We start from the raw sequence: 14,737 nt of genomic DNA, 5'->3' as shown, positions 1-14,737 counted from the left end.
AAAAAAAAAAAAAAAAAAAAAAAAAAAAAAAAAAAAAAAAAAAAAAAAAAAAAAAAAAAAAAAAGAGAGAGAGAAATAAAAACTCGTAATCAGTAAGAAGAAGGGAGTTTTGAGGCATTCTCAAATCGTTTCTCATATTGTTCTTCAGAATAGTTGGGGGAACTCAGAGAGACGGAAATACACCCCAAGAGAAAACGAAGAACACAGTAGAAGAAACCCCCAATTTTTACACTTAAAAGACACTGAAATCTCTTCACACAGAAGAAGAAGAGGAAGAACAAGAAGAAGAAGAGATAATCTAGAGCTGCAAACTGCTATTTTTCTTCGAAATTTTGATTGTTTTCTGTCTCCCTTTTCTGTGCCTTCTGTTTCTGGTTAATCTCTGTTTGAGCGAGATTCGAGAGAGAGATCTTGTCCTTCTACATTGCCCACTCTGTAGCGGACAAGGTAATCTCATTACCCAATTTTCAAATCACTTTCTTTCATCGACACACTTGATTTTCCCCTTGGAATTTGTTCGTCATCGGGTTGAATCGAGCTGCTTTTACCCTTTTCATCGATACCCTGTAATTGCATACGTATTGTTTTTCAGGGGTTTTGATTCTTTCTGTATATTTCTTTGTTTTCGAAAAGGATTTCTTCCGATTCTCGTTTCGTTTTGTTTTGAGGAATCAAAATTAGGGTTTTGCTACTGGCTATGTGCTCATGTATTCGGTGGATTTTCTAGGGTTTTGACGGATCGTAACTGGGTGGCTCTCCAATTTATCGGTTTCGCACTAATTAGGGTTTGGTACCGACTATGGATTGAAAGTATGATTATGACTGGGTCATCGCGCTTTCTCTTGAATGGGCTGCTGCTCCGATCTTTCCTGGGATTCGGGTTTTAGTCTGTACTTCGTCGAGGCCGCGATTCTGTAACTGTAACGTACCACTAGAATGAAGTGAACTTTGCTGGTCTGATCATGGAAGAGGATTGCACATTATAGACTTGTTTTTGGCAGTGAACAGTTTCAACCCAATCAATTTCTTGGATTACATGGGATTTTCAATACAGTTTTAGGTTTTTCATCTCTAATTAGGAGGTTCTGTTGGTTTAAAGAGGAGCTAATAATTCGCCCCCGGAGGAAAATCAAGAGACCATTGCTTTGAATCATCGACATTTTCCACGAGCCGAACGGGAGAGCTAATTTGTTGCTTAGGAGTTATTTTTATCTGCGTTTCAGTTGATTTCGCCCTTTCGTATTTAGGATTTCTCTGATATCTGGGAACTTGGTTAGAATTCATTTAGTCAAGTGGCAGAGTTGGCTCTTGTTATTTTTGAGAATTTGGAAATATCTCTTGGCCTGTACTTATTATTCCTGTACTCGTGTTTATAGTGTTTATAAGTGGGAGAGTTCTCTGAGGTTTGGACATTGCAATTTCTGGATTGACTAAGAAGCATATGGAGGAATATTGAAGCTGGAAATGAATGCGAGGACATGGTGCATGGACAGCAGCTTAGTTTCTTGTTCGTTCCCTTTTCGGAACAGTGCTTCTGGAAGGTAGTTACAGCATTTTCGCCCGTGGAGAGAGCTCTTGTTTTTTGTCTAGATACTCTGCAATGTCGCGCTGTTTTCCATTTCCGCCACCAGGATATGAGAAGAAATCTAGGGCAGAGGATGCGGACCTACTAAAAAAGGTTTATAACTTTCCTCGTCTTCTAATACATATAATATACATTATAGTACTCTAATGATATATTTGGTGGAGCATCCTACTATAACTTCATTTGCGAGGTTCATTGGGTATTATTTCACAATCATCATCAAGGTTTAAATGACTGTACTTGTTTGGCATTTAGATGAATCAAATGATCCTTTTATTTTCTGTAAGACTTACTGGTTTTATAAACTGCTAGATTCATTGTCGCTTCTTGATAGCCGAATATTATTCTGCATGAAGACTCCACGCGTCCCACGTAAAATGAACAATTATTATGTTGTGAGATTAAAAGCATGGATGTTAGTGAATCTTGAGTTAACTGTGTATGCCATTGGCTTTTTTTGATAGATTTGAGCTCATTAGATGTTTTACGAGCAGGCTCTCTGCTAGTCATTTTCCTTCTTATATTTTGTTTTGTTTTGTTTGTTTGTATCTGTTCTTCTTTTGGGGTGTTCTTGTATGACTTGAGAATCTAAAAGATACTTCTGCCACATTCACGTGTTTCTTCGGATGAATGGCAGCTGTGGATGGCTATCTATGCTTCTCACTTTTCTAGTGTGACAATGATGAAAGTGTTTCCTGATACTGTTGAGCAGTTGACCGTGTATTTGAAAATATTATCTTGTTTTTGGTTCTCTGTTTGATGTAGACTTTTGTTGTCTTGATGGATGTTTCTGGTTTTTTTTCTGAATGATATTTTTGGGAAAATGCTCTTCTACTTTGACATATATTTATACATGTTATTTGGCATTTGGCATTTCAAGTGTGGGGTGTGACCAGATCTTTCAGCTTTGAATCATGGCACTGGATGTCTCATTATATCAGTGATCCAAAAATTTCCCAATAATTTTTCTTAGCATTTTTTGTTGGGGAGCTGTTTAAATGGGAGAGTTTTCTCTTCCATCTCTTTCAGCAGCATAAGTTTGAGACACAAGAATTCTTCCGCGTCTTCGATGGGAAGTTTCAATTTCTTCCGAAGGAATCTTAATGATAGTAAAACTTCAGATTTGATTCCTCATCGGCCCAATTTCACTGGGATTCTATTTATTTTTTGATTTGTTGGTCTTTTGAATTCTTTGGGAATTTTCACTTATTAATCTCCCTTCCAGATCTTTAGCTAACATTTTCCATGTGTAGAGGACTTCCCTTTTGTTAACTATATTGTATGGAATAAGGATAAAGTCCCCATAGGCTTGTTTGGTTGGTGACTAAGAAGACCAATTCCATTTTCGGTATGCACATTCAAACGACAACCATAATGTCCTCATGTGAAGTTAGCATGAGAAAAGAAATAGTGTATAACCAAACCAAACATTAGTTTCAAATGAGAATCCTAAGGTCCTCAAAGCATTCTATTGGAAGTTACAAATGAAGCTTGAATATAGAACATGATATGGAATATTGAATGTCATGCACAACTCAATTGCAAATCTGACCAGTTTTGTGTGAAGAGAGAAGGATGAATCACTGTGGGAAGAATTTAGAGATTGAGAGAGATACGGGCATGAAATGAGAAGTAAAAAATTGAAAGCATGAGTGGTCAGTGAGATGAAGTTGAGCCTTGCTTTTGGAGAAGTTATTGAAATGACGAGATGAGGATGATGCCTTCATATTTTTACTAACCCTGAAAAGGCTGACTTTGTTTGGGGTAGAGGAAGGTTTCTGCCAACAGTTTATAATTTTTCTGCCCTCTCTAACGAAACTTAAACCTGCCTGATTCGTAGACCCAAATTTTTAATGTACATCCACACATAAATTATCCTTATTGTTTCCCTTTTTTATTGTATTTGTGCCTGCATATCTTCACGATGTTAGGGCTGTGTTGATGTTGAGGACGTTAATTTTAATGACTGCAAATTTTCAATGCATTCCTTCCTGTCATTGATAACAGCCATGATTGCATAGTTAGATTATGTTTTAAAAAGATCTGTTTGCAATGATTTATTTTATGTAACAGCATATTTTCTTCTTGTATTTCTTCTTTAAACACCGATGAACTGATTGGGGAGTATATATTTACAAACTGATGGATGTACAGATTGAGTATTGTTTTGATTTCTTATCTCTAATGTTTTATGGAGATGTATAGGCGGACATGGGTTGTCTTTGGAGCTTTGGGTGGTAGGAAGGAACTGGAGACATGGGTTGTATGTAGGCACATCTTTTGTTTTTCTCTTTCCAGTGTTAATCCTTTGGTATTCTAGAATTGAAGTTTTACTTTCTAATTCAGATTTCATATTTGATTTGCTCCTTTAGATTACAGTCTTTAGAACTGCAAAAGTTTTACTGGATTTTGTGGGTTGGTTTATGAGATCTGCTTCGAACTCTTATTCGTAACAAACTTTGGAGCACGCGCCTTTGTGGGTGCCATACTGTATAAACTTGAGATTTAGGGAGACTTCGCTTCGAAATTTGAACAGGTGAAGGGGTTGACAGTTTTATTTGATCCTTGTCTAGTGCCAACTCAATGAATTAGACAAGATCCAAGCAAGTTACACTTCCATTTTCTTTTCCCTTAATGGAAGTCTTTGTTAGAGATGCAGAAAATCAAAAACCTTTTGGCCCTTAGTTGTCACTTGTCTACCCCTAAAAATTTATGTTCCATGGTGCCACCCTTGTTGCATGCAGAACAAGAACGCTGTGAAAGAAGAGATAGATATGCCTTCAGGAGCTTTCGTACATAATCGGCGCCTATTAAGACAGGGTTATAGGGAATTAGACTACCGATAGAGTCGAAATGAAGAACTTAATTTTGTTTGGATCTTTTCTTTTTTGTCACTATAGCGTGGGCTCTATCCAAAGAACCATCTAAAAAGTATAAAGAGCACTTCTCCAGTAAGCTGACATCGAATTCCATCTTATTCGCTTGAGATCATATTTGCTAAAGGTAATCCCGTGCCAGAATGCTTCCATTTCCTTGACAAATCTCTATCCTCATTTTGATCCTTGTTTCAAGCTTCCGAAGACTCGGACCCCATACATCAATAGACATCAATTCCTCACTTTGTTCCATATTTTTTCGAGTTTGCACATGTTTTCATGTTTTTGTTTCGCAATTCTTGCACTATAAGCGTCGATCTAAAACATTCAACTTATCTTGAGCTCCATGCATGGTTTTAGGCCTTCGTGAGATTCAAAGGATTTGTTGGAAGCACAACACATTTGATTGAGTTTTGTGAAATTGTGAGAGATGATTTTGTGTAGCTCAAACGACGTCTAGGTCTCTCTTGTGCACTGGTTCATAACTACTCTGGTGATGTGGTGTGTTGATGTTCGACGATTTCCTCGTAATCTTTACTATTTTCTTTCTTGACAATATCTTGTAGCACCATTTCGTTTAATTATAGACGTGCATATTAGTTTCTATTTGTCTTGTTTCGTTTCCAGCTTAAAACAATGCGTGCTTGGTTTTCGCTTGTTTCGGAAAGATATTACTCTAATATTCATTCTTTTCTTTCTGATTTGCAGGAGAAGAGCAAAGAGAAAAAACATAAAAAGGAGAAAAAAGAGAAGGAGAAGAAAGAGGGTAAAGAAAAAAGAGATAAGGATAAAAGTGAGGAGAAACGCCGGGAAAAGAAAGACAAAAATAAAGATCGTGACAAAAAGAAGGAAAGGGATAAGGAGAAGGAGAAGGAGAAAGCACCACATGCCTTGGAGGACAGTAGATCTTCTGGGAAAATCAAGAGTCAAAATGGAGAGGAAGTTGTTAGAATCAAACATAATAGTATCCAAGAGGAGAAGCATTCTGGGAAACTTGATTCTTACGTCGGAAATAAGATTAGTCAGAATACTGTTCTTCCTAAGGAGACGAAGAACTCGAAGTTGGTGCCGGAGGTGGGGAGGAGAATCGAGGACAGTGGAACTGCAAAGGTCGAGAAACTTGCTGTTGCACAACCGAAAAGGGACGATGGAGTGGCCACACAGGTGGCTAGGAGTTCTGAGATCTTGTTTGAAGGTAATAAGGAACATATCAAGAACAAGACAATTGATCAAGGAAAATACAACGGTCAAGGAATTAGACACGACGAAAGATTCAGTGGAGATTCTACGGTCCCAAGTTTCACTGCAACTACAACTACGACTGCGAATGCAACCGTTGAATCAGCAGAGAAAATTGCGGAGAAAAGGAAAGAAACAAATGATAAAATCAGACCGAAAGAAGGCGAAGCAAAACGAGGGAGCAAGCACAAGGATAAAGATAAAGAGAAAAAAGGACGATCAAACGATAAAGCGACCGATAAAGAGAAGAAGAAAGAAAAGAAGGCGAAGGAGAAGAAGGAGAAGAAGGCGAAGGAGAAGAAGGAGAAGAAGGCGAAGCAGAAAGAGGAGGAAGAGAAGAATGCAGTGGTAGATAAAACAAAAGAGATCACTAAGGATAACCTCATAGGTAGGCATTCTACAGACACAAATACATCACAACTTCCTGACAGCAATATTGGTGCTGCAGTTGAAGAAAATCTAATTAAGAAACGGAAAGCGTTTGAGCCTAATGGAGTCTTGCACGGTGAGTTTATTCATATAAACGAACGAACCACGTAATTATTTGGCAATGGATCTGTTTGTTTAAAGTTGTAGTTTATACTGTTGGCTTTTTTAGCTCTCAAAATAGTTTTCTTAATGTTCTTTCAGCAATTGACAACAGATCCAGTAAGTTGTTGAGGCCAGCTTCTCATCCATTGAAGGAAAATGGAAGGATACTCGAACCGTGCTTGGCTTCCCCCTTGCCTCCTTCAGAGAGACAGACCGTGGAAGCAAATGACGTTATTTTGTTTAGTAAAGAACGTAAGATAAATGGCATTATTGAAGCTCACCACCCGCCCGCCTCTCTGAAACACAAGACAAGCGAACAGGATGATCATCCTCAATCTCAACCTCAACCTCAACCTCAACTTCAACTTCAACCTCAACCTACTGCAATACATAAAAAATCACCCCATCCAGATTCCAAGTTCCTGAGTGTGGTATATTCAGTTCCGAAAATGGAGGAATTGTCGGACTCTGATAACCAGGATTGGTTATTTACCAGTAATAATTCCCAAGCGATGAAGCCCGAGTTGGAAGCTTCAGAAGCCAAGGAAATGCTGCAGGTATGGGCCGAGGCGATGCAGATAGAACCATCTGATGTTTATGCTCTGCCTTATGTTATTCCCTACTGATGGTCTCACATGATTGGGCATTTTTTACCAACTTGACTTGACTTGACTCAACTCGGGGTCGACCCACGTTGGAATCGTGTTGGGGTTGTGGTTCACCAACAGCCAGCTAGGTATGGAGTTTTTCGATTACTCAACTACATTCACATTCTTGCTTGGTTCTGGCAGCTGGCTGGCTCGCTGGGGCTGGACATGTGAGTTTGATCATCTTCCTATCAAATTGTTGATTGGAACAGCAGCAGCTGTGGAATGCTCTTGTTGATCATTGATGGGTGCTGGCGGGGTGTCACAATCGCCTTTTTCTTGGACAAGCATGACGGTGACACGGGGCGGCCAGGTACGGGAGGTGGTTTTTGGGTTAGGACATTAAATAACTAATTCATTGAAATGAGAAAATTCATAAAGGTAGCTCTGGGAGGTGTTTTTTCCTGCAGAGAGAGAGAGAGAGAGAGAGAGAGAGAGAGAGAGAGAGGTGTGAGCTTGTGGTATTTTATTTATAATTTGGTTGGAGCTGAAAAAAAGCACTTTCTAATTGAGAATGTGAAAGGAATTAGATGTGGTCTTTACAACTCCACAATTTTGATTTGTATCATACAACTCAACTTTTTACTTACACAAATGTAAGATAGAGGGAAAAAGGAAAAGTAGTGCTAATTCGTTCATCCCCATCACCCTCCTCCTGCCTTTTAGTTTTCATTCCTACTTGTTTGTTGCTCATAAGATAAAACGCCCCGAGCAAGCACGGTGGAGGATCTTAACCTTTTATCTCTTGGTCGAGGCATATCCCTTTCTACCTGTGCGTCCAGAACTTACGGTTTAAACTAGTAAAAGCTACGTTAAGTACGTCGAGGGGGGTTGGTGGTTGGCTTCTTGATTTTGATCTCGGATGTCCTTCTTCCACTAAATATGGTAAGTGGGGCTGGTGGTCTGCTTTCTGATCTTGATCTTGATCTTGGATGTCCTTCTCCCACTAAGTATGTCGAGCGGGATTGGTGGTTGGTGGTTGGATTTTCGATCTTGATCTCGGATGTCCTTATCCCACTATGTATGTCGAGCAGGTTGGTAGGTCGGTTTTTCGATCTTGGATCTCGTTGAGATTTTCTCTTATATAATTAAAATTGATATTTCCAAGCCCTTAAAAATACACCAATTCATAAAGTCAACACTCATAACTTGTACATAAACATACGTGAAAGAAGCACCACTATTATAATGGTGGTGACCTTTTCTTATCTTTGACATATAAAGACCGTAATTTCACGAATTCCTTACGTTTCTATACGACCATTCCATTGGCCATCAACTCAGCCTTCAGCTCAACCACTTCATTCTCCGGCAGAATTACAGTCACCAACCTCCCTTTGCGGCCGCCGTCGTCGCCGGACCCGGGAACCACCACCACCACGCCACTGTCCCCAACGCCGTGCAGGGTGTAGTACACAAATTTGGGCCTCTCAGAATTCAATTCCATCCCATCTCCATATAAATCAGGTTCATCCCATTTCACGAATGTCAAATTCGCTCCATAAACAATGAAATCGCTCACTCCATCATCCCTATCCACAGCATCCTCAATTAGCTTATTTTCTTCCTCCCCTGCGTTATCCACCAGAAGCTCAGCCAGCTCCCTCCGATCAGCGGCGGAGATTGCGGCGGCGGTGAATTTGACCGTGCTGATCTTTTGGGCGTTCCCAGTTATCTTCCCCTTTGGTTTAATAGCGTTGAGTTTGCAGAGAGTCACCGTCGTGGGTTCGGAGCCTCGCCGGAGCTTGGCTATGGACTGCCAAAGGACGGCGGAGATAGATTCGAAAGGTGGGGTTAGGTGGGGCATCTGGGTCTGTAATTTAGCCAACTGGGTCGCGTTTAATTCGAAGGAAAATGATTCCATTTTGCAGTTGTTGGTCGGAATCCAATTTTCGCCAACTGGGTCGACTCGTCGGATGGAAAGTGGAGGCTTGGCGGCAGCGGAGAGTGGAGGTTTCGGCGAAGAAATTTTCGTGATCGTGTCAACGGCGAGTGGCGGAGGTGGTGTGACGGCGCAGGGGGCGCCGCCGAAGAGGAGTTCGGTGAGAGCGTTCATGAAAACGGCGGCGGAGAAGGCGTCGCTAAGGATGTGGGACCAGCTCAGCCCAATTGAGAAGCCTTGACACTTGAACCTCGTCACCTATAAATAAGTTAAATTAACCAAATAAATAAATAAAATAATTTTAAGCCAATCAAATGTAATTTAAATCAGCTGATTACAACATGTCTTAATAAAATAATTAATATTTTGTACACTAAATTAATCCTCGTACTCACCCTTGTATTTATATATTTAAAATAATGACATAATAAATAAATAAATAAAACTTGGAATATATATATATATATATATATATATATATATATATATATATATATATATATATATGTATGTATAAAATAAGGCTACATATCTCCCAACTACAAACCCATCATTATTTACTACCACAACTAATGGAAATAAATTATTCCCATTTCCTATAATTTCCTATAAAAGCTTCTAATAATTTATGAAAAAGTGGAAAATAGAAATAACGAGCGTAGTTTTTAATCGCGATCCTATATATATATATATATTATATATATATACGGTAACAATTCAAGCTTACTATTAGTAGATATTAACTTTGTCTTTTAAGTTTTCATTTATATTTTTAAAACGGCTAAAATAGAATTTAATAAATTAAATACTGTATTATTTAAAATATCAACACTACTATTATACTTAAATTGGATTAAATATAGGCTTTAATTTTTTTTTCTTAAAAAAAAATTTAAATAACATTTTGGTTTTTTTTGAATTATATTGCTATAAGATTTTTTGAATCATATTGCTATATGATTTTTAAAAATAATATTATTTATTTATGTATTTTTTTATTCAGGGACTAATTAGACACCGGTTTCAATCTTATGGACCAAAGAAAGTTAGCTTAAGAAACCGACCGACCAACCAAATAAATCCTATAAAGTTCAAGATTTTGTATTCTAATTTTATACATCAAATAAGTAAATAAATAAATAATAACATTTCTCGAGTAAGAAACTAAATGTTCTAACTTGAAAAAAGTTGTTCAACTAAAAAATTTATTCTAAATGCACGGAAGATCAACTTCACACAGCTGGAAGCTTGGTTTTAATATAAGAGAAAATAACGTTTTTGTTATATGCTACACGTACATCATATGCATTAATTTTGATAACGAAAATCATAAAATTAAAACAAATATAATACTTTACGTTATTTCTTTTTATGAATATGATATTTGTGTTACTATTTTCTATTTTATTTAGTTGGTCAATTATATAATAAATACTCGAATCAACAAGCAATACGTAATTACTCAACTTACTACTAGCACATATTGTCAAATTTGTCCAGTTATATATAGAAGCCAGCTTTACAATTCTAAAACACATATGGTAGAGAGAGATTTCTAGACAGTAATGATTCATTGGAAGTAGGAATTCACCTCAGAGATTTGGAGGTCTAAATTCACGAACTCCGTCAGTACTATAGTTATTAAACATAGTGCAGAAAAGACAGAATAAACTCATTAAATTCATTTAAAAATAAACGATATCTGAATCAAACCACGAACCTGTATATAAATGAGCGGCGAAAACTGCAATTCCGGTCCGATATTCTTCTGTGGAATCAGCGATTTCAGAGACGAACAATCGTCTCCAGTCGTTTCTAGCCATTCCGCCACCGTCATACGGCACTCTGCTTCAATAAACCTAGCGCCGCAGTCATTACACTTTATGAACGGCCGGCCGGAATCCGCCTGACGGAGACGGCCGCAGGTGATGTAGTACTCGTTGAACAAATCGAACGTCGCCGATTTAATCTGCGGTACCGTCAGCGACCGGCTGGCCTCGGAATCGAAGAAGTAGATTCCGTGGATGTAATGGAGCTTCATCGCCAAATCGAGGCCGGATAAGTGATAGGCGTTGTCGGATCCGATCGAGTAGCCAGGGCCGACGGAAGAGACGAGGAAGTTGTGGACGAGGCTCTGTTCATTGTCGCCGGAGACCATGGCGGAAGGAGAAGGGATTTGTTTGACGGAGGAGAAAGGGGGGAGAAAATTTGGGGTTTAAAGAGGGGACGAAGGGTTTGAGCGGGTGAGGGATTTTAATGGCATTTAATTACGTGTCGGCTGCTTAGTGGCTGTTATTTTCAATTAGCTAGTTGTTACCTGTCGGAATAACATTACTTAAATCCTAACTTAATTAAACACATAATCATCCATTAAGCACTAACTTTAAAAAGGCATATATAATCCCTCACCCAACTCGTTTTATGACGTGTTGAATTAAAAATTAACAAAATTATATTTAAATATTATTTTTTCTAAGAAAATTAGAATTTAATAAAACTTAAAACTTTAAAAATAATATTTATAGTTCGATAAAATAAAATCGGATTTAATTCAATTTTCTTGAAATTATAATACCCTTTTGTAATTATTTATTTATTTATTTTAGGGTCCAAATTGGACGGTGAGTTAAGGCATTGTATACAATATAAAATAAAAAAATAAAAAATAAAAAGCAATAAAAACATTTTAAATATTATAAAAAATATAATAAACTCGTGTCATCTCTATATTTAGCCCACATATTATATGAGTTTATTATTTAATTCTATTAAAAGAATGTCGTATTGATAGACTTTCAACCTTGCTTATAAATATTAAATTTAAAATTTTCCATATTTAACAAAATTAATTATTTTATTTTATTTTTAAAAAAATCAGCTTCCATGTGATGAAGGATGAATTAAATAAAAATCAGTGTTACGCAAAGAGGAGAAGGTGAAATAATTAATGCAATTTTCTTTTTTGCATTGATATTTAATGCAAAATTTATTATTGTTTCCTGCTCAATAAATCTAATTATAGATGAATTTATATATATTATTTTAAAATATATTTTTTAATTTAATCACCTAACAATGTTGGAGTACGAGTCGATCATTATAGACCTTGACAACACGTTGGTCTGTCAAAGTGGCAAACTAATGCACCACGATGTTGGATGAAAGTAAGATATCGTTTCTTAAAAACTTTTTTTTTTTTTTTTTAATAAATGTGAAAACCATAGAAATTTTGACGAAACAAATTGATTTTTGCCCAAATCCAAATAGCTGCTGAGCTCCACGTGACAATGATAGTCAACTTGTTTGCACACCAATTTTAATATTTAAGTTATCACAGAGAATTGAACGGTAACTAGGGTTTCTAGCCTTTTTCCTGCAATTAGGTAAAAAATGAAACCGTTTGATACCATTAGTCGGAGGAATGCAAAACACGTGCCTCTTGAGAGACCGAGCAGTAGTAGATTGGGGTTTAGCCCAATTCCTCTCTTCTCGGTTGCCCACAATTTGATCTTTTTATTTTGGCCCAAATTTATTCAACATTTGACTTTTCTTCTCGATTCAATTTTACTCGTTACATTAGCTCACACTCTCGAGATTCATCATTAAACTAGTTCTTATAGGTTAACCGTATAAAACTCAATTTGATAGTAATCATTTTTAATCGTCTCTTCTTAGGACGATATCTATTGGGCCTTATTGAATTATTTTTCATAGGCTTAAATGCTTCGAGATAGAACTTAAATTATCTTAAAGATTGTCCGACAAATTTCGTAAGGATAGATTTAAGAATCCTCTAAAGATGAATGTCAATTTATTCGAAGTTAATTTTAGTATTGCACCGTGAATCTTAGATTATCTTTAAAATTAACCATCAAATCCTGTAGGCATGCTTGACACGTGCCCCCTTGAAAAGTCAACCATAGAGTTAGTCTCGGCCTTAAAGACAAGGCCGAGGACTGGAAGCCCAAAATTCCTCTTTCTTCTTTGCCTCATGGCTCGACCTTTCTGTTTTAGCCCAATTTTTTTTTACGTAGAGATTTTTTCTCGTTAGTTTTACCATATTAAAAAAAATTGAAATCATTATTTTTTAACTTTGGCAGTAGAAAGCCTTTATTAAGATTTGGTTATAATTTGTGTTTACATGTGACATTTAATAGATAATTTAATGGCATTTATTATTATTATTATTATTATTATTATTATTACTATTTTTGAATAAATAGTAAATTATAACACTTTCTCTCTTGATGAGGAAATAATGGAGATTTTCTGTTAGTCAAAAAAAAAAATATTTTTTTTTCTATAAATATTTTACTATTATAGATCTTAGCCACGTAGGAAATTATTTATTAACAAATTATTTTAAAAATTAAAAGAAAAATTATGTCCTTAAAAAATGATTTCATTCAAATATCCCTTATTTCTTAAAAATATTATATTAATAATAAAAAAAGTAATGAATTTATTTTTAAGTACATATAATTTTAATTATAAAAGAGCGTTAATTCAATCTCGTACACTCCTCCAACTTTAGGAGTGCCATAAAAGACGATACTGACTTGTCGGAAACTTATGAGAGAAGCATGTTCAATATTCATGTGATACCTACAAAATGCCGACTAATCTATACCACTGTCGGGAAAAACAAGCAAGAGCCAAGAATACGTATAAAGAGCGGTATGACGAGAGGCCACTAAAGAGAAGGTAGGGAAGATTTAATGCAAACTTTATTAACATTTATGATCCAACTTTATGGTTGAATAGTGTCCAAGACACGATAGACTCTTTAATTATATTACTTTAAAACGTCTCATATAAATAGAGATACAAACCTGGTGAATAAATTTATATTTTCTTTAATCGAGCTTGAAAAGACGATTACAATATGTTTAAAATTGTAGATGCTCGTGGGTTGGGCCGTGGTCGTGTTTGGACATTTTTTAACCAAACCCATTATTTGATTTGTAAAATTTTTCAAAACGGTAAAGAAGGTAATAATGATTTTTACTGTATCCCGCTTATTATGCATCACTAAATTACCTTATTCTTTTAAATACGTTTAAAAATCATCCTAGTTTATAATCATATCAAATATATACAATATTTTTTTAAATATTCTTGATTTACTGATGAAATAAGAGTTTAATTAGATGCCATCACTAGTCAATATTATTCGATTTGACTCGTTACATATAGTCGTCGGTCTCACAGTTTTAAAACATGTCTGTTGGAGAGAAGTTTTTACACATTTACAAGGAATGTTTCGTTCCGCTCTCGAACCGATTGTGAGATCCCACGTCAATTAAAGACGAGAATGAAGCCTTAGAAGAGTGTAGAAACCTCTCACCAGTAGCCACGTTTTAAAATAATAAGGTTGATGACGATATATAATGGATCAAAACGGACAATATATACTAGTGGTGGATTTTGGCTGTTTCAAGAATCAGATACCGGACGATGTGTCAGCGAGGACGCTGACTACCAACGGGGTGGAACACACGTTTATTATAAAGGTGTGGAAACCTCGATCAATAAATGCAATGACGACGTAACGAGCGAAAGACAATAATATATGGATTGGGTTACATAAAAAGAAGGAATGAAAAAGGTTATAATTGGTAAGTAAAGTAGTAGTATTGTTGTTGTTGTTTTGGGTAGCCCATAGATCCACCGCATGCTACTCGCACTCCAAAACACGACAACCCCACGCAAAACGCCAAGAAGCTGTGCGGCTGTGGCCTCACCTTGCCGCGTCCCCAAATCCAATGCGCGTTACGACAAACACGCCTACCATGCAACCCCCCGCCTCCGGTTGAGCTTGGAGGACATGGATTTCTGTATTTTCTATGTACTTCTAGATCTCTTTTTTTTTTTTTAAAAAAAAAAACAAAAATCAAATTGTTTTTTACTCTGGTTTCAGTTTTTTTTTTTTTTTTTTTTTTTTTTTTTTTTTTTTTTTTTTTTTTTTTTTTTTTTT

The 14,737-nt window shown here is 36.4% G+C and overlaps 2 protein-coding genes across 4 annotated transcripts; one reads left to right on the top strand and one right to left on the bottom strand.

The window, feature by feature from the left end:
* Positions 1 to 94: 94 nt before the first annotated feature.
* LOC111494242 (myb-like protein X) lies at positions 95 to 7,464 on the top strand. 3 transcript variants are annotated; one of them, XR_002720159.1, is made up of 5 exons: positions 95 to 447; positions 728 to 1,678; positions 5,170 to 6,205; positions 6,331 to 6,967; positions 7,091 to 7,464. XR_002720159.1 is itself a non-coding variant. In XM_023144138.1 (5 exons), the coding sequence occupies exons 2-5, from the start codon at positions 1,601 to 1,603 to the stop codon at positions 6,855 to 6,857; spliced, it is 1,608 nt and encodes a 535-aa protein (XP_022999906.1). In that variant the 5' UTR covers positions 95 to 447; positions 728 to 1,600; the 3' UTR covers positions 6,858 to 7,464. The 3 variants fall into 3 exon arrangements, 2 of the variants coding, with proteins under 2 accessions (XP_022999906.1, XP_022999905.1); XM_023144138.1 differs by having other exon boundaries at positions 5,170 to 5,970; positions 6,004 to 6,205; positions 6,331 to 7,464; XM_023144137.1 differs by having other exon boundaries at positions 6,331 to 7,464.
* Positions 7,465 to 7,978: 514 nt separating this feature from the next.
* Positions 7,979 to 10,986, bottom strand: LOC111494244 (protein ECERIFERUM 26-like). Its single transcript, XM_023144139.1, has 2 exons — positions 10,481 to 10,986; positions 7,979 to 9,018 (listed from the first exon to the last, which is right to left on the bottom strand). The coding sequence occupies exons 1-2, from the start codon at positions 10,916 to 10,918 to the stop codon at positions 8,131 to 8,133; spliced, it is 1,326 nt and encodes a 441-aa protein (XP_022999907.1). The 5' UTR covers positions 10,919 to 10,986; the 3' UTR covers positions 7,979 to 8,130.
* Positions 10,987 to 14,737: the final 3,751 nt, after the last annotated feature.

This window comes from Cucurbita maxima, unplaced genomic scaffold (genome assembly GCF_002738345.1).
Source record: "Cucurbita maxima cultivar Rimu unplaced genomic scaffold, Cmax_1.0 Cma_Scf00020, whole genome shotgun sequence".
NCBI classification, from domain to species: domain Eukaryota; kingdom Viridiplantae; phylum Streptophyta; class Magnoliopsida; order Cucurbitales; family Cucurbitaceae; genus Cucurbita; species Cucurbita maxima.
The sequence above is the reverse complement of the archived record's forward strand: the minus strand, read 5'-3'. Positions and strand labels throughout refer to the sequence as shown.